We start from the raw sequence: 26,503 nt of genomic DNA, 5'->3' as shown, positions 1-26,503 counted from the left end.
ATCTGTTGACTTCTGTAGGTCCCAGACCAGTGTCATACATAGCTATAAAAGTAATTATCAAGTCTTAGGAAATTTTGATATGATATGCATACATAATCATGTCAAAATACACACGCTGTAGAAAAAGTTTATTATTCGGTGAAAATTATACTTGCATTGCTATGCTAGATTACTATATATATGTGTAATGAGCGGAAGCAAACTATCAATAACTTAAAACCCAATCAGATAACCCATATCAGCCCTATGCTACGTCGCATGGTGGGACTGTTATGTGGTTATTAACCTGGTTGCGTTAGTGCATCGGTAGTATTATGATAAAATTATCAAAGATTAATGCATCTCCATTTCCATATCATTCCGGATGACATCCCTCGACCAATATCAGCTCGAGACTTATTCGAGGGTTGATATTGGTTTTTTTGGGGATAATACCTGGGCCGATTTGGAAAACACCCCTTATTGATCTGTATTTAAAACTATTCATCACAAAGAAGGAATTATTGTTCTCGGGAAAATTAGGTATACAGACGCAGGTTTCTTTTTTAGAAAAAACCGAACAACGATTATGTTTTTGTCGAGCCTGCGACTTTTGTCGTAGAAAGCTCGACATAGGGATAGTTATCCGGCGGCAGCGGCGTAAGCTATAACTTCTTAAAAGCTTTACATTTTAGAAGGTGGAAGACCTTGATGCTTCATACTTTTCATATAGATGCGTTATGTTACGAAGTTTCCGTCTGTCACATGTCCATTGTCCTTGACCTCATTTGCATGGTTCAGTGACTAGATGAAAAAAAGTTAAGGTTTTTTGTAAAGTTAATTTCTCTCTTATTATGAGTGATAGGATAACTATATTTGGTATGTGCGTACCTTGCAAGGTCATCATGCCCATCAGACAGTTTTCACTTGACCTTGACCTCATTTCATGGATCAGTGAACAAGGTTAAGTTTAGGTGGTCAAGTCCATATCTCAGATACTATAATTAATAGGTCTAGTATATTTGGTTTATGGAAGGACTGTAAGGTGTACATGTCCAACTGGCATGTGTCATCTGACCTTGACCTCATTTTCATGGTTCAGTTGTTATGGTTAAGTTTTTGTGTTTTGGTCTGTTTTTCTTATACTGTATGCAATAGGTCTACTATAGTTGGTGTATTGAATGATTGTAAGGTGTACGCGTCTAGCTGGTAGGTGTCATCGGACATTGACCTCATTTTCATGGTTCAGTGGTCAAAGTTTAGTTTTTGAGTTTTGTTTTTTTTTTCTAATACTATATGCAATAAGTCAACTTTATTTGGTGTATGGAAATATTTTATGATGTCTTAGTCTGTTTCTCAGAAACTATAAACAATAGGTCAACTATATTTAGTGTATTGAATGATTGTAAGGTGTACATGTATTTATTGTTTGGTTTGTATGACCTTGACCTCATTTTCTTGGATCATGTTAAGTTTATGTGATACTTGTAGTAAAGCTTTAAATTTAGGACTATCAACATAATATCAATGATTAGTAAAGAAGGCGAGACATTTCAGTGTGTGCACTCTTGTTTTTAAGAAAGTAGAAGCAGTGAACAGCGAAAAACGTGTTTTAAATGTCCGGGGAAATCGAATATTTTCAATTGTTAGTTCACATTTACTATTCAGAAATGAAGGAGATAGATACTGAAAGAAATGTTATCACTCTGTGCGTTAAATAAATAGCAACATCGGATAACTCAGATCGCAAATAGTACTAAAATCTTCTAGACAACTTCTTTCCAATATTTTGTGGTTCGTTAATAAAGTACAAAAATAGTAAAAAATTGATACGTTGTTGTTTTTTAGCTTTTGAACGATTTTTACGCTATTTTACTGAGATCTCTTAGGGAGCTACCATTTGATTTTTGGGATGAAATTGAAAAAAATAGGCAGGATAGGAGTTTTGAGTAAAAAAAAATGGCAGCATGAGCAACTTGGCAAAAAAAAAAAAAAAAAGGCAGGATGACAATTTATGTAAAAGAAAATCAGGATAAAATAATGAAAAAAGGCAGGACCGAATGGAGTTCAAAATAAAAAGGCAGGACAGAGATTACAACTAAAAAAAAAATGCAGGACAAAATTTTCATCCTAGCCACCCCATAAAATTTAAATGGTAGCGCCCTTAGAAGTAGAAAAACAGCAAAAAAATCTGTAGGGCGTATGTAAATATCAACTCAAGGAAGCCACATGAAAATATTGGGATCGGTCCTATGTTGGAAAACAATTAAAGTCTCACTCCGAAAATCGCCGGCTTTTTCACACTAGTCTGGAGCACCTGAGTTGAAAGACCCAACCCAATGAAAATTGACGGTCACTAGAAGGACACATGCCCATGAAGTATTAATCCTCAGTTTACGCGTCGGAGGTCACATTCTTTTTTTATTTTAAAAAGGTATAGGGTGTAGAATAGCCGTAATGTACACAAAATGTTTCAGTAATTTGTAAAAATTTATTTTTCTTTCAAAAATGCTGTGGCGCAACCTAATTTTTAATGAAAAATTGAAGAATGTACGTTAAGGTCATCTCAAATAATATTGTTAATGTTTGCATTCACAAAATATATAAAATCTGTAGATAATGTATAGTGAAAAAGACACGTTTATACTATCTGTTCAATGAACAAAGAAATATCATTGTCATTATATGTTATTATTTGTCATAGGTATGCTTCGACATTGTTATTATATCAATTACAAAATGTTCTATGTTTTAATTTGTACATTAAATTATGCTATACAATTCAATACACAAAAAGGTAGGAAGCACCTGCTTTTCCTTTGCAGTGATAAGTTGGATGGGTTGATGCGATAACGTCATAATGATAAAAATGACGTCATATTGCACAACGTACGAATTCAAAATATACTGGTATCTGTGACAACTTTTGACAATGTAATATTTAGGGAATAGTTGAAAAAACTAGGTTATTCATAGACCAATACTTTGATGGTCAGTTTTTCTAGTATCATTAATACATAGTATGTGATTTATAAATAAACTGTTTGTTGGGACAAAGGAACAGCTAGTTGCATTTTTGTTGAGCTTTTTATTCTGATTTTTTTTCTACTCTTATTAGAAATAAAAAGATGTGGCATAAGTGCCAATAAGACAACATTTTTTGTTTTGTGAAGAGTATAGGAAAAGTATTAACATTATTTTAAAAATTTGAATCACTCATTTCGTTTACCGATTTATCTTACCTACTGCTGCTTTCGAATTTACATCAAATATTGGTCTTGTCTTCTGTTTTTTTGCATCATGATGGACCTTTCCGGAGTAGATTTTATTTATCACACCACAAGAACATGCCACATACAGAATGCACCCTAGACCACACTTTGTTTCTTCGGTTACGTTTGTAAACTGAAGTGGCATACCACAGTCTACACAACCTGCTTTTAGCTGTTTGTCCATTTCATATGGTTCAAAAACGCACCTCTCTCCCGGTATCCAGATACATGAGTTTAACTGTCTTGGTTAATTGCTTTCAGCTTCCAACAAATTGTCCGTTTCGTATAGCATTTTCATTTTTACACTTAAATCAATACGTCGTTTGCTTTCTCCTGCTTTCGTGAAACGTCCATTCGAGCGGGCCGCCATTTTAGAAATCGGCGACCTTTACGACTGACTCGAAAACGGCGACGTCATAATACGGTTACGACACTATAGCGGCGCCGAGAGCGATGCGTATAAACAATAGTGTGATTTCCCTTTAAATGATCTTGACATACCTGACTTATGTCTGAAGTCCATAATACTGATATAAATAAAACAACAACATTTAATAGATTAAAAAAAAATGATATACAATACTGTATGATGAAAATTTGACAGATCTAGTGTGCTTGCTTTTGAGATATAAACATAAAAAAAAAGTTTGCTTTTAAAATCCTAGAATTATTTATAGAATATGTGTAGAGATTTCCATATAAATATTTTAGTACAGTATATAGACTTTGTCAGTTTCATTATTAAAGTAAGATGTATCTTTTGAAATAATCAAAACAAGAAGGTTAATGTGTAAAATATTGCAATGCATTACTTAGTGAAATGGCTGAGGAGTTAAAATGTATTTGGGAAAATTGAAAAATTATCACAGTGAACATTGATAAGTAGTATAGAGTTCTGGTCTAATTATTTTATTTAAAATACAGGGAAAAATGTGGATGGCACTGTAGATAGTAAGACAGATGATGACAACACTTCACCACCTAAAAAGATTAAATTGAAAGGAAGAAACAAACACAGGCCTGTCAATAGCAGGGTGGAAGCTGGAGAGAAATTATGTCCTGCTGTTTTACATGAAAGGCATTGTAATTTTGGTGATAAATGTAAATTTAGTCATAATATAAAAGAATTCCTGGATAAGAAGCCTCCAGATATAGGACCAGAATGTCATAATTTTTTAACATTTGGTAAATGCCATTATGGACTTGCTTGTCGTTTTGGTAAAATGCACATATCAGAAGAACCAAAAAACAAGATTAATACTGAATTGTATGAAAAGATGTCAAAAGTAAAATCTACAGTAAATGTGTTAGAAAAAGATTTACAAGTTAAATTGTGGAAGAAAAAGTATGACTTTTCAAAGGCTAATGATTCAGAGAGACAAATAAAGCGATGGTGTCAAGAAAGAGTAGCATCCCAAGAAAACAAAAGGGGGGTAACTCAGAATACTGACAAGGTAACCACATCTGATAAGGATGGTGACAGTTTGAATCCCTCTCAGTCTACAGTAAATAATGGATCTAATTCATCTCAACAATTACCTACTATCTGTGATACTGATGGAGTACCAATCAAATTAAGAAGTCAGGAAAAGAAACTTGTATGTATAATATATTACTTCAGTAGATTTACGGAGGAGAAAAATATGTATACAAATTTTTTGTTTAACATTTTACAGTTGAGTTACTTTAAATTTTTAACTGCAAGATGTAATAGTAAAATTTAAGAATTATTGACAATGTGTTAGAAAAAGAGAGGCGAAAGATACCAGAGGGACATTCAAACTCATAAGTCGAAAATAATTTAATAATTGTTACATGTACTGTAAATTAATTCAATAATTGTTACATGTAGGGATGTACTGTAAATTCATAAATAGTTTCACACATTTATTTTTGAAATTGTTGAAAAGTGAACATAATACGAAATTAATTATTACAATTAGAGTAGATACTGCATACAAAAATTAATTCCATCAAAACAAAAAGTGCATTTTGTTTTTGTCCCTTTTCAGTCTTCACAATGATAAAAACATCACACAAATTTCTGAATTTACAGTATATGAATTTTGACAAGCAGATTTCAATACAAATGTGAACAGATAAATCCATTCCCTTTGTTTCCTCTTGTTCCTTCATTCATTTAATCATGATAAAAAGGCAATGTTTTGCTTTAGGAATCCTGAAATCTTCATTTAGATATAGAAATAAAAGACTAAATCATAAGTACAGGACATTTATTGTTTCATTGAAATCATCATGCAGTTAAGAAAAAATTGTATACCTCATAATGTAAGCAAGGTAAAGGTTCATGTTTACAATGGGGACATCACAAAATTCTTCAGGTTCAAAAATTCAAAGAAAAAAGTGTTATTTAAATCCATGATTCAGGAGGAGTTTTAGATACAAAGAGAAAGGACTACTGAATTTGCAATTATCTCAGTCATCCCTCTACCCACCCTTTTTTATTACTCAGGGTTAAATATAGAGCACTTCTCATCTATACCATCAAGATCAGTTTCACAAAAAGGGAAACAATTGAAACATCTTATAAGGCCTGGCCATAAACAGAACTTTCAAATTGAACTAAAAAAAGACTTTCACACAATTATTCAAACAATTGTTTACATCAGAAAAAAATATTGAACATAATACCTTGTAAAAAAAACCCACTAGAAGTGATTCTATACAACACAATGTGGTGAAAACAGTTATTGACAGATTAATTCATTCTACACCATTTTACAGTCTAAAGTGTATAATTTTCTTCATTGTTTTATTACAGATAGATTTTTCCAACAAATTATACCTAGCTCCACTTACCACAGTAAGTATACATATATATCTAGGTCTAGTTCATGTGTTGGCCAAAAAGACATCATCAATAATTCAAAATATTCAGAGATAGATATATCCATTTGTGATACATTATATGTCATTGTCGAGCCTGCAACATTTATGTCGAAAAAGCATGACAAAGTGATTCTAGATTCCATCGTCAGCGACTGCAGTGTCAACATTTAGCATGTCTAGGTACAGTCTGTGGTCAAAGTTTTTATAGACATTAATAACTTCATCAAACCTTCATGGAATTTTATGAAATTTGGACAGAAGCTTGTTTAAGACCAAAATACAGTATCCATAGCAAATACTGAAAATATTTTCATTTTTCTGTATTTTATTGAGAAATGGGCCTAGTTTTTTTTTTACAGTTAACATTCAGATTCAGTCTGAGGTTTAAGTTTTTCAGTCATCAATAACTTTGTCAAACCTTCATGGAGTTTTACTCGATGCAAGATAGCCTTTTTGTGCTGATGAGGCGTAAAGCAATCACCAATCAATCAATCAATCATGGAATTTTATGAAATTTGGACAGAACCTTGTTAATGACCAAAATACAGTATCCAGAGCAAAATTTTGAAAATTATTTTATTTTTCTGTATTTTTCTGATAGATGGACTTGGTGGATAGTTGTCTCATTGGCAATCATACCTCATCTCCTTATCTTTATATTAGTTTTTTACAGTTAACATTTACAGACAGTGGGATTTAATTTTTTTTACCAGATAAATTTGTAAACCTTCATGGTTTGTTGTGAAACTTGGACAGAAGCTAATTTTTAAGACCAAGAAATAGCATCTAAAGAAAAAGTTTGAATTTTTTTTAAATTCTGTATTTTACTGATAAATGGACTCACTTTTTAGCTCACCTGGCAGCAAAGTAAGATCTACAAATAAGTCAACATGACCAAAATGGTCAGTTGACCCCTTAAGGAGTTATTGCCCTTTATAGTCAATTTTTAACCATTTTTCGTAAATTTTTGTAATCTTTTACAAAAATCTTCTCCTCTGAAACTACTAAGACAAATTTAACCAAACTTGTCCACAATCATCATTAGGGTATCTAGTTTTAAAAATGTGTCCGACGACCCTGCCCGCTTTTCTCATCACTTGGCGTCCGTCGTCGTTAACTTTTACAAAAATCTTCTCCTCTGAAACTACTTGGCCAAATTAAACCAAACTTGGCCACAATCATCATTGGGGTATCTAGTTTTAAAAATGTGTCCTGTGACCCGGCCAACCAACTAAGATGGCCGACATGGCTAAAAAATAGTACATAGGGTAAAATGCAGTTTTTGGCTCATATCTCTGAAACCAAAGCATTTAGAGCAAATCTGACGGGATAAAATTGTTCATTAGGTCAAGATCTATCTGCCCTCAAATTTTCAGACCAATCAGGCAATACGTTGTTGGGTTGCTGCCCCTGAATTGGTAATTTTAAGAAAATTTTGCAGCTTTTGGTTATTATCTTGAATATTATTATAGATAGAGATAAACTGTAAACAGCAATAATGTACAGCAAAGTACGATCTACAAATAAGTCAACATGACCAAAATTGTCAATTGAACCCTTAAGGAGTTATTGCCCTTTATAGTCAATTTTTTACAATTTTCATAAATTTTGTAAATTTTTGTAAATTTTTTTCAAAATATTTTCCACTGTAACTACTGGGCCAAGTTCATTATAGATAGAGATAATTGTAAGCAGCAAAGAATGTTCAGTAAAGTAAGATCTACAAACACATCACCATCACCAAAACACAATTTTGTCATGAATCCATCTGTGTCCTTTGCTAAATATGCACATAGACCAAGGTGAGCGACACAGGCTCTAGTTAAGTCAATATTACACTTTTACACAGACAGCAGCAATCGCAGGCGAAACACAGGATTCTGCGGAACCCTTTACGAATTATTTTGATGTTTTTGACCGTGTTATAGTATTGTGATGTTGGATGGGCGGTTGGGAAAAAGTTAGTACTTAATTTGTATAATCAATTCATCATATATTTTCAACCCAGATCCCTGAAGCTTCACAAAAAGGTTGCTTACTTGTGCATATTTAAATTGTGCACCCGTTATTGAATTGTATGAAGAAGCTTTGTACGTTTTTTTTTTTTCAAATACATTTAAAGATTAAAAGTTCAAAGTTGCAGTAATTGTTTTTATGCCCCACCTACGATAGTAGAGGGGCATTATGTTTTTCAGTCTGTGCGTGCATTCGTTCTTTCGTTCGTCCGTCGTCCATCTGTCCCGCTTCAGGTTAAAGTTTTTGGTCAAGGTAGTTTTTGATGAAGTTTAAGTCCAATCAACTTGAAACTTAGTACACATGTTCCCTATGGTATGATCTTTCTAATTTTATTGCCAATTAGAGTTTTGACCCCAATTTCACGGTCCACTGAACATAGAAAATGATAGTGCGAGTGGGGCATCCATGTACTATGGACACATTCTTGTTTATCATTTATATTTGTATTATTAATGTGAGGTTGTCTTTTAAAGATGTTATCAGAACTGAAATCCAACTTATTAAAAAATGTCAGTGCAAATATTTAATTTTAACTCAATATGACCATTTTTCAATTATTGAAAATATGATCATTTATTAGTATCTTACGCTTTCCTAGAAAAAGCATTATAACATGCGTTTTGTTTGTGAATGTTAAACATCATGTATACTAATGTCTTTTGAATGTTTTATTTAAGGTGGGAAACCTTCCATTCAGAAGAATTTGTAAGACATATGGAGCTGATATAACTTGTAGTGAAATGGCAATGGCAACCAATATACTACAAGGTCAAATGTCAGAATGGGCTTTACTCAAAAGACATAAGTCAGAAGATCTGTTTGGTATTCAGGTACACCTCTTATGATAGCAACTGATATATTGTGTTATAAAATGTCATATTGGCCCTTACTGATGAAAGATATATTTATTGATATGAATGATATGAGTCTGAAGGTGTAATTTGTATACTTGTAGTTTCCCATGATATTAATTATTCTTGGGTTAGACGGTGAATTTAAAAAGACTTAGATCTAAAGACCTATTCATGTATAGATTAATTAACAATAAAAAAAATGTTTAAATTCTAAAGAAAAAAAGGTAAAAACAGTACAATTTGATTACAATATAAAAATAAAGAGATGTGGTATGATTGCCAATGAGACAACTGTCCACCAGTGACAGAACGTCAAGGATTTAAAAAACTATAGGTCACTTTATGACCTTCAACAATGAGCAAAACCCATAAAGTATAATTAGCTAAAGAAGGCACCAATATGACAAAATGTAAAAAAAATTCAAAAGAGAAAACAACAGACTGATTCATGCTGAAAACAAATATGGCAGCAACCTTTAGACAACTACTGAAGTACAGGCTCCAGACCTGACACAGTTACATGAAGAATGATTAAATGTGTTTGTTATCCCTTTCTTAACCTGTGAAATAGTGTTACAGCACTTCATAAGAACAAACTATAAAAATCTGAAAAAGGGCTTGCTTAATAAGATCAACACACACACAGAAAATAACAAAAAGAGTAAAGACACAAAGTACCAATCCTGTATAACTCACAAGGTCAAAATAAAAGGTTTCTTTCCATTACATTCTTTGGATAAATTTCAGTGACAAATATTTCATTCTTATTTCTTGTCCCTAGTTATTTATGATTTATATGTTAAACTAAAAAAAAAATAAATGTAGATCCTCATAATTTTCTTCATATTTAAATTACTATAACGTGTAACATGAAATCTTTCAAATTTATTATGATTCACCCTTTGATTTACCCAAATATATCTGAAATTATAAAATCGTTCAAAACAACTTTTATTTATCCAGAACGGAAAAAATGTCAAACAATAGAATATGGTGATTTATTAATAACTGAAACATCTGATTATAGATTTGTGGAGGATGGTCTGATACTTTAACTAGATGTGCACAACTAATTAATGACCAGCTTGTGGCAGATTTTGTAGACCTGAATTGTGGATGTCCTATAGATCTACTTTATAAAAAGGTAATGCATTCTTTTGATCAGTTGTTCTTTATGTGTTTTTAGCTCACCGGGGCCCAAAGGGCCCCATGTGAGCTTATGCCATCACTTGGCGTCGTCGTCGTCTGTGGTCGTCGTCTGTCGTCATAAACTATTTCAAAAATCTTCTCCTCTGAAACTACTGGGCCAAATACCTTCAAACTTTAACTAAATGTTCCTTAGGGTATCTAGTTTATAAATTGTATCCGAAGTTTTGATCCATCGACAAACATGGCCACCATGGCTAAAAATAGAACATAGGGGTCAAATGCAGTTTTTGGCTTATATCTCAAAAACTAAATCTTTTAGAGCAAATGTGACATGGGGTAAAATTGTTTAATTGGTCAAGATCTATCGGCCCTGAAATTATCAGACGAATCGAACAATTGTTGGGTTGCTGCCACCGAATTGGTAGTTTTAACAAAATTTTGCAGTTTTTTGTTATTATTTTGAATATTATTATAGATATATATAAACTGTAAGCAGCAATAATGTTCAGCAATGTAAGATCTACAAAAAAGTTAATATGACCAAAATTGTCAATTGACCCCTTAAGCAGTTATTGCCCTTTAAAGACAATTATAAACAATTTGTTCATCAAGTTTGCTAACATTTAAAAATCTTTTCCTCTGAAATACAGGTGAGCGATTCAGGCTCTTGAGAGCCTCTTGTTTAATTTTGTAATAACAAATTTATTGAAATGGCAGAATGCAAAACAATCGTATCGCTAGATTAGTTTTATGGTTTTCATTACATGAAAGACTTATTTGATTGTATTTCACATGATATGATTGTTGCTTTGCACTTATATAATGAATGCACTTTTGATTTCTGTTAAGAAATTTAACTGCCTGTAGGTTAATATCAGATAACTCTTAAAGCAGATTTTGAATTTTAATCCTGTTTAATTTTTTTGCAGTTAATACTTTTTGATTTGTCAGACAGGACATTTTATAATTCTATCTATGATTTTACAGGGAGAAGGTTGTGCATTGATGGGAAAGACAAATAAATTTGAACAGATTGTTAGAAGTATGAAATCTGTCTTAGATATACCACTAACTGTAAAGATGAGAACTGGAATTATGGACAACAAGAGTATTGCCCATCATCTTGTTCCTAAACTTCGTGACTGGGATGTGTCTATGGTTACAGTAAGTATCATTTGGTTAGTTTTAATGGAGAGAAAATACTGAGGTCTCTAAACACAAAAACTCCAATGGAGCTTTCAATAATGTATATCAGTGGGAAATAGTTATGGCAAATAAAAAGATAGGGAATACAGAAAACACATTATTAACAGCCACTGGTGATGATTCATAGCCTGACCTGATTGGGTCCTTCATGGACCTTCTTCAGAGGCAGAACGATGGGTTGATAGTGGCACTCTATTAACTTTAAACATCTAACCAACATTTGGGCTTCTATCATGAATTCATTTAAATTGCACATAATAGTCATGCAGTCTTGATGATTTGGCTTATGATTTGCTAAAATATCAAGTCTTTTTGATAAAAACATTAGTTAAGCCTTCAACTTCATTCAACTTCATTCAACTGATTTTGAATGTTACGGTAAACTTTAAACCTGGTGATTTTGGATAAGATAGATCAAATTCAAACCAACATTTTGGCTTCTAATGTGATTTTTTGTAAATTATTGTACATGGTAGTCATGCAGTCTTGATGTTTGGTGTTTTCAGCATTACCTTTACTTTTCGTTTGGTTAGTTTTACTTTGATGATATTTGAAAATCATATTTATTCAGTTTGTAAGCAAATAGCATTTTCTTGAATTACCTAAATGAAAGGCGTGACATTTTCTAGTAAGATATTATAATAAACTGTCATGAATACATTGAAATGAAATAGATTTTTTTTAACTTATAGCCGTGTGAAATATAATCATTACACACTTCTTTTTTTCTTGTTTTTATATTGATAATTAAATTTAAGCATAGCTCAGTGCATAATACAATCCTAAGACAAAGTAAACAGGGCCCTCTGTTTTGTATACTCACATTAGATACATGGAAGATCCAGAGAACAAAGATACACCAAATCAGCAGACTGGGATTACATAGATCAGTGTGCAGAGTTAGCTAAACCAATGCCTGTCTTTGGTATGGAATATTACATGATTTAGTTTATTACTGACATGTAAACAAAATGTATTGGTCATATTGAAAGTTGTACTATACTGAATGTTGTGTAAGTTACTGAAGCTCAGAAGTTCAATATTGGCACAGATGTTTTGCATGTCTGATAGTGGGTACAGAGTTTTTACTGAAAAGAAGCAGTTTTATGATCTTTTTCATCTTACTTAAGGTGATATGTAATGCTACAGGGAGATAACTCTGTAAAAATCAGCTGAAAGTTTTAATCACATTCTATTGTTAAAGAATATTAACCCTTTCCCTTTCACACCGGTACAGCTTACCGGTGAAGCAAATTTTAAGATATTTTTGGGGCATTTAGTCTTGTTCCATTGTCATTTGCTGACGTACAGATATGGTTAAGGGCTCAAATTAATCCTCAGAATACCAGCAATATGGTTGAATGTGCATCAAACTTCTATCATTATCAGTTTATAGTTAATTCGCCTCTTACTGACATGTGTTTTTTCTGTAAAAAACATTTTTGTTTCTTCGGATTTTGAAGAATATTTTCAAAAAGAAGTGCATAGAAAACTGTCCTTTTTGGGGGAATTATGACTTTTTTCAATAACTGTGCAGTGAGTTTCTGAAGAATGGTATTAAAGTAACAGTTCTAACTTGTACACTAGTTAAAAATGTAATTTTTAGTGTACCAGCGCAATCACAAACTTGAAATGCGCTAAAAATCCGTAGTCATTTCTTAAAGATTTAATCGTAAAAGAGACAAAAACCACTGAAATGTCCTGAATTTTTTTAGCAAAGTTGAAATAGATGTAACAAAACATGGTTTCGTAGGTGTTTGGGTATGATAAAGTTGAAAACACTTTTGTTTAAATGAAGGAAAATGTATATGTCAATGGAAACAAGACAGACTAAGAACTGGATTCCTGCTATATTTGCGCAAAAATCTTGCATTTGGCCATTTGGCATCAAAAATATATCATCTGAACACATAATTTCTAAAAGAAAACAAGCTGGGTGAGGATCTTCATATGTTTTTTTTTTTTCACGTTTTGAGTAGTAGACTTAAGTACTTAAATTTCAATATATTCCTAACGATGCCAGTGGTGCAGGGGTATGCTGAACAAACCAAAGGCGGAAAGATCGCGTGTTCGATTCTCACTGCCGGAGGTGGAAAAATTATTTCCTATATTAAATGTAACTTAACTTAACTTTACTTTCAATTTCAAAAAGAAAAACCAACGAAATACTTATGTTTGTTTTTTAAAGAATTTGTGTGCCAAATTGCCCCCCCCCCCCCCCTTTTTTTCCCCCATTTACTTCATCGGGTTTGGTCCAGGGTGCGCCACATCAAGTTATCATTAGTAATTCAATGAATTTTCCCTTAGAAAAACAAAATTTAGGTTACTGCTTGACTGAAAACGATTTAGACAAAAAACTAGTGTCCGAGTTTGTAATTGGACGAAAAGAGCGTCTGAAATCAGTTATTTTGAATGTTACGGACATCGAGATTTCAAGGCATATAGCACGTATTTCCCCTTTTAATACCAATATGTTAACTTGTATGTCTTTAACAGACTTGGGGCATTGTGTTTCCACCAAAACCTTACCCTATTAGCGCAACAATATGTCTCTACACGACTTTTGTCCCAAGGATTTCGTATTTTTCCACATTTTCTCCAAAAGTCACGTGACTTTTCGAAACATCCCACGTGACCCAAAAAGGACGAATTATCTTTAAACGTAATTTTCTGAAATATTTGACCAATTATCTTTCATATGAGCCCAACATGGCATGTGCATGACCATTGGTTCGAATGCAGTATTCAATTGAACTTTGATAGTGTCTTTTCGATAAGTAAAGGTCTAAAATGCCTGAAAGGGAAAGGGTTAAGCCAATTAAGCCAATTAACCCTTTCCCTTTCACACCGGTACAGCTTACCGGTGAAGCAAATTTTAAGATATTTTTGGGGCATTTAGTCTTGTTCCATTGTCATTTGCTGACGTACAGATATGGTTAAGGGCTCAAATTAATCCTCAGAATACCAGCAATATGGTTGAATGTGCATCAAACTTCTATCATTATCAGTTTATAGTTAATTCGCCTCTTACTGACATGTGTTTTTTCTGTAAAAAACATTTTTGTTTCTTCGGATTTTGAAGAATATTTTCAAAAAGAAGTGCATAGAAAACTGTCCTTTTTGGGGGAATTATGACTTTTTTCAATAACTGTGCAGTGAGTTTCTGAAGAATGGTATTAAAGTAACAGTTCTAACTTGTACACTAGTTAAAAATGTAATTTTTAGTGTACCAGCGCAATCACAAACTTGAAATGCGCTAAAAATCCGTAGTCATTTCTTAAAGATTTAATCGTAAAAGAGACAAAAACCACTGAAATGTCCTGAATTTTTTTAGCAAAGTTGAAATAGATGTAACAAAACATGGTTTCGTAGGTGTTTGGGTATGATAAAGTTGAAAACACTTTTGTTTAAATGAAGGAAAATGTATATGTCAATGGAAACAAGACAGACTAAGAACTGGATTCCTGCTATATTTGCGCAAAAATCTTGCATTTGGCCATTTGGCATCAAAAATATATCATCTGAACACATAATTTCTAAAAGAAAACAAGCTGGGTGAGGATCTTCATATGTTTTTTTTTTTTCACGTCTTGAGTAGTAGACTTAAGTACTTAAATTTCAATATATTCCTAACGATGCCAGTGGTGCAGGGGTATGCTGAACAAACCAAAGGCGGAAAGATCGCGTGTTCGATTCTCACTGCCGGAGGTGGAAAAATTATTTCCTATATTAAATGTAACTTAACTTAACTTTACTTTCAATTTCAAAAAGAAAAACCAACGAAATACTTATGTTTGTTTTTTAAAGAATTTGTGTGCCAAATTGCCCCCCCCCCCCCTTTTTTTCCCCCATTTACTTCATCGGGTTTGGTCCAGGGTGCGCCACATCAAGTTATCATTAGTAATTCAATGAATTTTCCCTTAGAAAAACAAAATTTAGGTTACTGCTTGACTGAAAACGATTTAGACAAAAAACTAGTGTCCGAGTTTGTAATTGGACGAAAAGAGCGTCTGAAATCAGTTATTTTGAATGTTACGGACATCGAGATTTCAAGGCATATAGCACGTATTTCCCCTTTTAATACCAATATGATAACTTGTATGTCTTTAACAGACTTGGGGCATTGTGTTTCCACCAAAACCTTACCCTATTAGCGCAACAATATGTCTCTACACGACTTTTGTCCCAAGGATTTCGTATTTTTCCACATTTTCTCCAAAAGTCACGTGACTTTTCGAAACATCCCACGTGACCCAAAAAGGACGAATTATCTTTAAACGTAATTTTCTGAAATATTTGACCAATTATCTTTCATATGAGCCCAACATGGCATGTGCATGACCATTGGTTCGAATGCAGTATTCAATTGAACTTTGATAGTGTCTTTTCGATAAGTAAAGGTCTAAAATGCCTGAAAGGGAAAGGGTTAAGCTTCTCAATGATCAAAATTAGTGTTTGTCAAACTGCTATATATCCAATGAAATTTTCCGATTAAGTGTGTGGTTCAAGTTTTATGAAATTTTTATATTTTTGTCAAAGGGTCAAAGTAAATATTTTGTCAAAATTTTATGAAAATTAAACGAGCCAAATTAATTTTAGTCAATGTGTTTGGTGTTTGGTACCACGTTAAGGCAGTACAATTTTAAAATAACATGTTTGACATCAGATAACACATAGGATTCAGGACTTTTTGTTGGTGAAAAAAGTGACAATTTGCACAACCAGGGAAAAGAATTGATTCTGTTTTTGTTAGTATTGATCGTTTGTTGTCTCCTCTATGCTAGACTGGTCAAGTTTGTATGTCAGATACTTTAAGCAATATGTCAACTATATTTGGTGTATGGAATGATTGTAAGGTGTACATGTCTGACTGTCAGGTTTTACCCTGACCTTGACCTCAATTTCATGGTTCATTGGACAATGTTTTATTTTTTGTTGTTTGGTTTATTTCTCAGATACTGTAAGCAATAGGGCATATATCTTTGGTGTATGGAATGATTGTGAGGTGTGAATGTCTGTCTGTCACGTTTCATATGACCTTGACCTCATTTTCATTGTTCATTAGTCAATGATGTTTTCCTAGTTTTTATACGACCGCAACAAATTTTTTTGGATCGTATAATGGTATGATGTCGTCGTTGTCTGCGTCGTCGTCCGAAGACACATTGGTTTCCGGACAATAACTTTAGTTTAAGTTAATGGATCTCTATGAAATTTTTTAAGATGGTTCAATACCACAAAAGGAAAGTTGGGATTAATTTTTAGGGATGATGGTCCCAACCGTTTAGGAATTAGGGGCCCAAAAGGGGCCCAAAACAAACATTTTTCTAGTTTCAGGATAATAACTTGTGTATAAGTATTTGGATTGCTCTGAAATTGTACAACAATGTTTTTAAAATACCACAAGTAGAAGGTTGGGATTCATATTAGGGGTTATGGGGCAAACAGTTTAGGAATTAAGGGCCTAAAAGGGGCCAAAAACAACAATTTTTGTAGTTTCCGGACAATAACTTGTGTGTAAGTGTATGGATCTCTCTGATATTGTACCATAAGGTTCCATATCACAAAGGGAAGGCTGGGATTGAGTTAGGGGGTAATTGCCTCAAACATGTAGGAATTAGGGACCAAAAAAGGGCCAAAAACATGCATTATTCTAGTTTCCAAACAATAACTTGTGTTAGATGTGTATGGATCTCTCTGAAATTGTACTACAAGGTTCCATACTACAAAGGAAAGAATTGGATCGAGTCTTGGGGTAATTGCTCCAAGGGGGGATTCCAAATTTCGGGGGGGGGGGGGTTTCCAATTTTTTTAAGGAATTCATATTTTTTTCAAAAATTTTCAAATTTCAAATTTTGTAAAAGTTTCAAGAAGTAATCTTCAATTGCACAGTATTGCGCAATAGATTTGTAAGATCTTTTACCACATTTATTTTGTGTCAGAAACATATTATGTCAAAAATTTGATCACAATCAAAATTCAGACAGTATCAAGCTCGAATATTATATCCAAATTTGCCCCAACTGTTCAGGGTTCAACCTCTGCGGTCGTATCAGGCTGCGCTCAGCGAAGCATTTTATTTCAACTTATTTTTTTTTGTTTGTTGTTTTTTATAACAGAAGCAATAATTTGTGTGTGATTTTTTTTGTCTTTCACAGAAACAACTTTTGATTACCTATAATAGAAACAGTAATTTTTTTACAGGTAATGGTGATATTCTTTCCTATGAAGATTTAGATTGCCATATCAAAGAAACTGAGGTCAAAGGTTGCATGATTGCCAGGTTTGTTAAATTATCAGTTTTTGTCTGGCCTTGACAGAGTCAAAAAGCGAGACATAGGTATGCTGTTTCTGGCGTCGGCAGCGACGGCGACGGTGGCGGCAGCTTCAACAATGTATTAGTTTGTGATTAGGTCTAGTTCATGGTGAACCACTAGTGGTAGGTCAATGGTATTTGGTATGCAGTTGTATTAGCATTGGCACATCTCATTACCATGAAGATTATTTGGCCCCGCCCCCTAAGTCAAGGTCTATTGACTTTGAAACTTTTCATAGTTTACATGTATTAGTTTGTGATTAGGTCAATTTATGGGGAACCGCTAGTGGTAGGTCAGTGATATTTGGTATGCAGTTGTATAAGCATTGGCATATCTCATTTCCATGGAGATTTTTTGGCTCCGCCCCCTTAGTCATGGTCTATATACTTTGAAAATTTTGCTAAGTTAACATGTATTAGTTTGTGATTAGGTAAGTTCAAGGGGAACCATTAGTGGTAGGCCAGTGTTTATCGGTGTTCAGTTGTATAAGCATTCGCACATCTCATTTCCATGGAGAATATTTGGCCACGCCCCCTCAGTCATGGTCTATTTACTTTGAAACTTTTGCTTAGTTTACATGTATTAGTTTGTGATTAGATCAGTTTAAGATGAAATGCTAATGTTAAGTCAATGATATTTGATGTGCAAATTTATTGGCATTTGCAAGTATCGTTTCCATGGAGATTATATAGCCCCACCCCTGATCATGGTTCATTGACTTTGAAACTTTTACATAGTTTACAAGTTAATGTTTGTGCTTAGGTTTGTTTAAAGGGAACGACTTATGATAAGTCAATGGTATTTGGTATGCAGTTGTATTAGCATTGGCACATCTCATTCCATGGAGATTGTTTAGCCATGTACCTTCAGTCATGGTTCATTGACTTTGAATATTTCCATAACTTACATGTTAAAGTATTGCTATTTTAATTTCAACATTTGCATTATCAAAATTACAAAAAGGCGAGACATATCTCTGTGATAACAGTTTATATTTTAGTTATATCATGAACACATTGTTTTTCATTATAAATCATTTAAAGAATAAAAGAGTAGAACACAAAAATTATTATTCTTGTTGTTATGAATAATTATAATAGTAATAAGTAACTGACTGATTTTGCTTACTCTGTTTCAGGGGAGCCCTTATCAAGCCATGGATATTTACAGAAATAAAAGAGCAGAGACATTGGGATATTTCATCCAATGAAAGGTTTGAAATGATTAAAACTTTTGTCAATAATGGATTAGAGCACTGGGGATCAGACCAACAGGGAGTGGAAACTACTCGCAGATTTTTGTTGGAATGGCTGTCTTTCCTTTACAGGTACATAATCAAATTTTAATTGAAGAATTATAAACCAATATAATCATTTGAATGATAAAAATAACAATGTCTTTTTAGGAAAAATATTTTGATCTTTATATGTAAAAAAAGTCTGTGTGTCATAAGGAGAATGCCATGGGATCAAACTTGAGAAATAGATACAAAGTTTCTCCTATTTGTTGTGATATTGATAGATTGAACATTAATTTGTACAGAGGATTGATAAAAATTTGTTTTTTGTAACTAATCTAAAAACTTTTCCCTTTATATTTCAAGATTACCCTCTTTGAAACTGCACCCAATTACAAGATATATAAAAAAGTTTGTTTTTTTTTTAAATCAAAATTGTGTTTTTCCAATGCTTTATTAAATCAGTTGCAGAGTTAAGATACTATATAGATTTTGTTTTGTAGACCAAAACTTTTCTTGTTTTGGATTTCTCTAATATAAGTCAAACATTGGTATAATCTATAGCCCAGGCTTCTTTTGATTAATTAATGATTGACCTGCTGAAATCTAGTGCTGATAGAAAGTCTTACTATTTAATTTCTACAATTACATAACTGCTACATTTAAATGATTAATAGGTTGAAATTTGAGTGTTTTTATTTTTAGATATATTCCTGTTGGAGTGCTTGAAAGCGTTCCACAGAAAATAAATCAGAGACCACCCAAATATATAGGTAGAAATGACCTTGAAACATTACTGTCTAGTCCAAATTGTGGAGATTGGCTCAAGATCAGGTATACCAGTTTTTACTAATAAATTTTTACCCCTATTTGCTACAGTTGTACATACAGGAATTGTCCACTGTCACTTGTGTTGTGGGGATAAAGTAATACTGTAAGTTTAGAAATTATTGTAAGGTTTTTAATAATGCGACTAGGTGAGTAGAACATTAATAAGAACTCTCATTCTTCTGATACAAAAATCTTTGTGCAGATTTTCCTGAAGTCGCAGTTATTAATCTCACATTTTTGTCCATTCTTCAAAAATTGTAATAATAAATCCATGCAATAATTTCTGAATTTGTAGTAGTCTTTGTCTAACTGTTCCTCCACCCTTCTGTTTATCTGGTTGAAACACAACAATACTCAAAGACTGTTTGACAGAAAGTTTATATACTTATTAGGATTATTTATCATCCTAATCTCTTGACCATACTGTGCCCTCAGTTTGATTACTCTCATTCTTGGTAGGATTGTTTGCCATCATGTGTAGTTGGCCTATATATATAGCTATTTGTCGGATTGTTTGCCATCATGTGTAGTTGGCCTATATATATAGCTATTGGTAGGATTGTTTGCCATTATGTATAGTTGGCCTATATATATATAGCTATAGGTAGGATTGTTTGCCATCATGTGTAGTTGGCCTATATATATATAGCTATAGGTAGGATTGTTTGCCATCATGTGTAGTTGGCCTATATATATAGCTATTGGTAGGATTGTTTGCCATCATGTGTAGTTGGCCTATATATATATATAGCTATAGGTAGGATTGTTTGCCATCATGTGTAGTTGGCCTATATATATATAGCTATTGGTAGGATTGTTTGCCATCATGTATAGTTGGCCTATATATATAGCTATTGGTAGGATTGTTTGCCATTATGTATAGTTGGCCTATATATATATAGCTATAGGTAGGATTGTTTGCCATCATGTGTAGTTGGCCTATATATATAGCTATTGGTAGGATTGTTTGCCATCATGTGTAGTTGGCCTATATATAAAGTATAGGTAGGCTTGTTTGCCATCATGTGTAGTTGGCCTATATATATAGCTATTGGTAGGATTGTTTGCCATCATGTGTAGTTGGCCTATATATAAAGTATAGGTAGGCTTGTTTGCCATCATGTGTAGTTGGCCTATATATATATATAGCTATTGGTAGGATTGTTTGCAATCATGTGTAGTTGGCCTACATATATAGCTATTGGTAGGATTGTTTGCCGTCATGTATAGTGGACCATATTGCACTGTAATTTAGAGTCGTCTATTTTTAGGCAGTTAAGCTGCCTTATGCGAGCACCCTAGATTTGTGTTCTACCCAATAAATGCTGAAATACGTGCCATTGTTATTATCTAGCTGGATATAATGTTATTTATAACTAATTGAATAGTTTTTTCATACTTTTAATTCTGGATTACAAAAATATGACCAGAAAAAACCTTAAATGATCGTCGAACCACCCAAAAGTTTTGAAGTTGCACATAGGAAGTAGAGCACATTAGGAATCCTTATGTAGTTTATTATCCCCTGTGCTTTTGGCTAAGATGTCAAAGAACAATTGTATGAAATATTTAATCGCCGAAAATCTTTAAAGACAAGTAGTTTAGATTTCCCAAATGGCAAAAGTCGTAGGAATATTGTTTGTCGTCAATACGTGTTACAACTACGTCAGTAGTCTATTAATAAGTTCCTCTGTTCATGCTGTTGGCGGCAATTTCAAATTAGAAGACGAAATTTTCGTATCTTTTCAATTTGGAGGCAGGGGTTCAAATTAGCGGTGGTCCGAGGTCCGCGACCTTCCACTTTTGCAATCGGACTCTCGACTTGGTTACTAGCTACGCCCGACGGACCTTTCACTTGAAAGAAAATTAAAAATAACTTTGCAAACCTTTTTACCAAAGTCTCTAAATAAACAATCTCAAAACGTATTTTCATCTTTATTATTCATGACAGCGATGTTCATTTTGTTCAACCGCTAGCTTTATACAGATAATCGCCTACAAGTAATGTGTAAATTCGAGTAAAATCGTATCTGACTGACAAAAACAACATTGAAAAACAATGGATGCCGTGTAGACAATTACAATATCGGGTCCGATTCCGGAAGCGGATAAGGGTAATTCCGGGTTTTGGAGATCAACTACAAAAAAAAATTTCAGGCAGGTGACAAAATACATCTATGCATGGTAAATAAATATAAACAATAGAAATGGAAACCAAAAGATATATGTAAAAGAAAGAAAAAGCAAAAAATATTTGATACAGAAACTCAAAATTACTTTTTGACAAATTTTAATGTCAAAATCCAATACAATGTGACAGCTGGGAACAGTATATCTAACAATATATATGTTCCTGGTGACAGTATAAATCTTCTTTATCAGTGATAAATGTTGATAATGCATGTAAGATGCTTTTAAAGTGTAAACATATTACTGCAATTTTTTTCTCAATTTTGAAGGGTCAGTTAACATAGCTGGAAGTTTCTTACTTTGTTTTCGCAAATAGTGCAACTAGATTATATGATACCTGAATGTAAGCAAATCATATGATATATAGGTGGAATCCTTTGGGTCACTCTACCCCCTCCTGTTTGATAACTTTGAAACGGATGAGATCCCCACCCCTAAACCATATATATTCATGTATGGGACTATATAACTAATCAAATGAATTATAGGGGGAAGTCCCTAGGGTTACCCCACCCCTCCTGTTTGAGAACTTGGAAACAGTTGAGATCCCCACCCCTAAACCATATATATTCATGTATGGGACAATATAACTAATCAAATGAAATACAGGGCAGTCCCTGGGGTCACCCCAACCCTCCTGTTTGGGAACTTTGAAATGGTCGAGATCCCCACCCCTAAACCAAATATATTCATGTATGGGACAATATAATAAATCAAATGAAATATAGAGGGAGTCCCTGCGGTCACCCCACCCCTCCTGTTTGAGAATTTGGAAACGGTCAAGATCCCAAGACAAGACAAGACAATTTATTTAAACTTAAGCACACGTATGGTGCTACAAGAGGATAACAATTATACATTAACAATTACATATATACTTATACATTTACAAGCAAGACACACAATAAATAAATTAGTGATATCATACAATAAAATTGAAATAAACCATAGTTGGTTGATTTGTTTGCAAAATTCTTAATTGCAACGTGGATATGAAGTTATTGTAACATGCTTTGTATTATGAAAATATTTTTTCAATATGTCTTAGAAACATGCACACTTTTGTTAGCAGTGGCACGTTACAGTGTGATAATAGACCAGTAAGTTTCAATTGGGAAGGATTTTGTGTGTAATATGTAGGTATATATCTTTCTCTTAAAGACATAATTTGTTCATTGGAGCATACAAAAAAATAATGATCCCATAAACCATACATATTCATGTATGTGACAATATAACAAATGAAATGAAATATAGGGGGAGTCCTTGGGGGTCACCCCACCCCTCCTGTTTGAGAACTTGGAAACGGTCGAGATCCACCCCTTAACCATATATATTCATGTATGGGACAATATAACAAATCATATGAAATATTGGTTGAGTGCTTGGGGCCACTCTACCCCTTCCTGTTTGAGAATTTGAAAACGGTCGAGATCCCCACCCTAAACCATATATATTCATGTATGGGACAATATAACAAATCAAATGAAATATAGGGGCAGCTCCTATGGTCACTGTAAACCATCCTGTTTGAGAACTTGGAAACGGTCGAGATCCTCACCCCGAAACCATATATACTCATGTATGGGACTATATAACAAATCAAATGAAATATAGGGGAGTCCCTGCAGTCACCCCACCCCTCCTGTTTGAGAACTTGGAAACAGTCGAGATCCCGACCTCTAAATTAAACCATATATATTCATGTATGGGACAGCAGAACTTATCAAATGAAATATAGGGAGAGTCCTAAGGTTCACCCTACCCCCTCCTGTTTGATAACTTAGAAACAGATGAGATCCCCACCCCCAAAACCATATATACTCATGTATTTGGCAATATAACAAATCAAATGAAATATAGGGGAAGTCACTGGGGTCACCCCACCCCCTCCTGTTTGAAAACTTGATAACGGTCGAGATCCCCACCCCTAAACCATATATATATTCATGTATGGGACAACATAAAAAATCAAATGAAATATAGGGTTAGTCCCTAAGGTCACCCCATCCCCTCTTGTGTGTGTTTTAAGAACTTGTAAAAGTTTGAGATACCAACTCCTAAACCATATTCATTCCTGTTCGTCATTTCAAACAGATTTGAATGACATACAAGGTCAATCTCATAGGCATCACATATGCATATCACTTTACTAGACCTAATCAATGTGTACTAGACTTTGCCCAATGTCAGGCGACCATGGGAATGAATAATTATGGCAGCTTTGTTTGGGAGACTTCGTAACAGCATTCTGTTACAATTATTTCTTGTTTATTATAAAATTTTATTGATGCAAAAAATGAGTTGGTTTAAAGAATTTACCGTAATTATATTTTGAATAATTTCTGGTTCTATAAAAAATTTCATTTTAATATGGCTCATTTTAAAGAAAACATATCTTTCAAGCCCAAGAGTGTTTGACCAACTTTATTATAATCACCTGTCATTTTATTCCAAACTTAGACATCATGGACTTGGGGTGAAGGCGGGGGTCATTTACATTTACTATGGGCAGGTCAGTCAGACCTCACCTTTGATCCCCGTAGTAGTAAACATTTGTCTGATTTGTGTCTCATAACTTTTGCACTGTAGAACACAAACTCAGTTTTCTTTCTAGGGAAGCAAGTCCATGCATACTATTACAAGCTCGTACTAAGTCAACTTGAACTACTAACAGTCAACTAATACCAACGTTAACTATCAACTAGAACAACTGCAATCATTTCGAACTTGTACCACTGCAGACACATGACCATTAAAAATATACTTGATATATGCGTTGCTTTTGAAAACCTTGATAAAATATGAATTATTTGCCTTAATAATTAATTCATTAAATGAACATAAATGCACAATATATGAATGTTTAATGTTTGTTCTTTTAAATCTTAAAAAAAATGAAGCTACATAGCCACAGTTTTCATAATTATGTTTGCCTTGGTTTTTGGTTAACTGCCTACAGCGCTTACAGTGCTTTGATTATGGTAATTTAGGACTTTGACTCTTTTGCTGCACTACCACGATGACACCTTGTGAACTTTTCTGTGACGTTTGACAGAAAGCTATCATACTTGGTAGGATTGTTTGCCATCATGTTTTACTTACATTTTGATTTTACCATTTTTATGGGAGTTATGACAATTTTTTTGATATTGTACCTCAATGTTTGACGAACGATGACACCTTGTGAAGACATTGGTATATGATTTTTTGGAATGAGATTTAACTTTAAAAGACTGAGAAAACTATTTAAAAGCACGAACCCTGTGTACTTGTGATAGATCAGTGATATTGTCTATAAAGTTGCATTACTATCAGGACATATCAGTTTGACGACTATTTCAAGGCACTGCCCCCTAGGTTGTAGTCCAGCAACTGTGAATTAATTAGCAATGTTACTGTCTTTAAGATTGTCATTTTATGAATTTTCTGCCAACAGGCTAAACATATCTGTGTCAACAGTTTATTTAATGCAATTAAACTTTTTTTTCAGTGAGATGTTGCTAGGACCAGTTCCAGATGGGTTTAATTTCTTACCTAAACATAAAGCCAATGCATACATGTGATATGGACAAACAAAAGCAAAACTTTTTTTTAAATAAAATGTAAATATGTAGTTGTCTTTGAATGACTCTTCAATTTAATACACCAGGAAAAAATGATGAAAGAGTATATTGTTTACCTTGCCTTAAAGCTTATGTGTATTTCTATACGCCTGTTAACGGCACGTATTTTGTTATACTGTTGTTCGTCTGTCCGTCCATCCGTTATCAACATGTCAGACAATAACTCAAAACTGCTTTTACCAATTTTCTTGAAACTTTGGTGAATTGTTTATATCTATTGATGTATGCTCCTTTTTGATTTTTATAAATTATAGATTTTATGTTTCCGAGTTATGGGATTTTATTCATAAAAAGGGGTGATTTACAAGTTTTCGGACAATAAATCAAAAATGCTTTGAGCAGTTTTCATGAAACTTTGGTGACTGGTTTATATCTTTTTAAATAAGTCTCTTTAGTTTTTGTTATAAATTTCTGATATGACATTGAGGAGTTATGGAACTTTATTTGTTGAAAATGCGATGGGTGTATCAAGCACCATATTAGGCCTCATTTTTTACTGAAATATTTAAATTTTAATTTAGAATTTCAATATATTTCTGTTTTAGAGTTGAGGTAATGTTCACCTGAAAACTCATGACATCACAATTAGTGCAGTTAATGTTTCCATGCTACATGTTTCCATGGAAAATACAATTATTATATGTAATAAAACAGAATTTATAAGAGACTTTGGTGAGAATATTATTGAAGTAAATGTATGTTCATGACATGTAATTAAGCTGCATTTTAAAGAGACATTGGTGATAATGTTGTTGAAGTATGTTCATAATATGTAATTAAGCTGAATTTTAAAGAGACATTGGTGAGAATGTTATGCAAGCATGTTATAGGATCATTCAGACTTTTAACAAATACCAAATATTTGTTTTGTTCGATTCAAATTTTGTATAGATTATTCATGAAAAAACACAATTTTGTGAATATACAGAAATCTGTGAGATAGAAATTTGAAATAAAATATGAGAAGATAGGTTTT

The 26,503-nt window shown here is 33.2% G+C and overlaps 1 protein-coding gene across 4 annotated transcripts in view; it reads left to right on the top strand.

The window, feature by feature from the left end:
• The window catches only part of LOC127731099 (tRNA-dihydrouridine(47) synthase [NAD(P)(+)]-like), a 47,400-nt gene extending 21,883 nt beyond the window's left edge, over window positions 1-25,517 (top strand). For all 4 annotated transcript variants that reach the window (XM_052239959.1, XM_052239956.1, XM_052239957.1 and 1 more), the window contains 10 exons: window positions 4,176-4,849; window positions 6,034-6,075; window positions 8,795-8,947; window positions 9,999-10,115; window positions 11,108-11,284; window positions 12,155-12,251; window positions 17,531-17,609; window positions 18,782-18,970; window positions 19,586-19,714; window positions 25,395-25,517. In XM_052239959.1, coding sequence (XP_052095919.1) covers window positions 4,176-4,849; window positions 6,034-6,075; window positions 8,795-8,947; window positions 9,999-10,115; window positions 11,108-11,284; window positions 12,155-12,251; window positions 17,531-17,609; window positions 18,782-18,970; window positions 19,586-19,714; window positions 25,395-25,467 — 1,730 coding nt within the window. In that variant the 3' untranslated portion in view covers window positions 25,468-25,517. The remainder of the gene's footprint in view (window positions 1-4,175; window positions 4,850-6,033; window positions 6,076-8,794; window positions 8,948-9,998; window positions 10,116-11,107; window positions 11,285-12,154; window positions 12,252-17,530; window positions 17,610-18,781; window positions 18,971-19,585; window positions 19,715-25,394) is intronic.
• Window positions 25,518-26,503: the final 986 nt, after the last annotated feature.

The sequence above is a fragment of the Mytilus californianus genome, unplaced genomic scaffold (genome assembly GCF_021869535.1).
Source record: "Mytilus californianus isolate M0D057914Y unplaced genomic scaffold, xbMytCali1.0.p SCAF_2, whole genome shotgun sequence".
NCBI lineage: Eukaryota > Metazoa > Mollusca > Bivalvia > Mytilida > Mytilidae > Mytilus > Mytilus californianus.
Note: the sequence above shows the minus strand (reverse complement) of the source record. Positions and strands in the feature narration are given on the sequence as shown.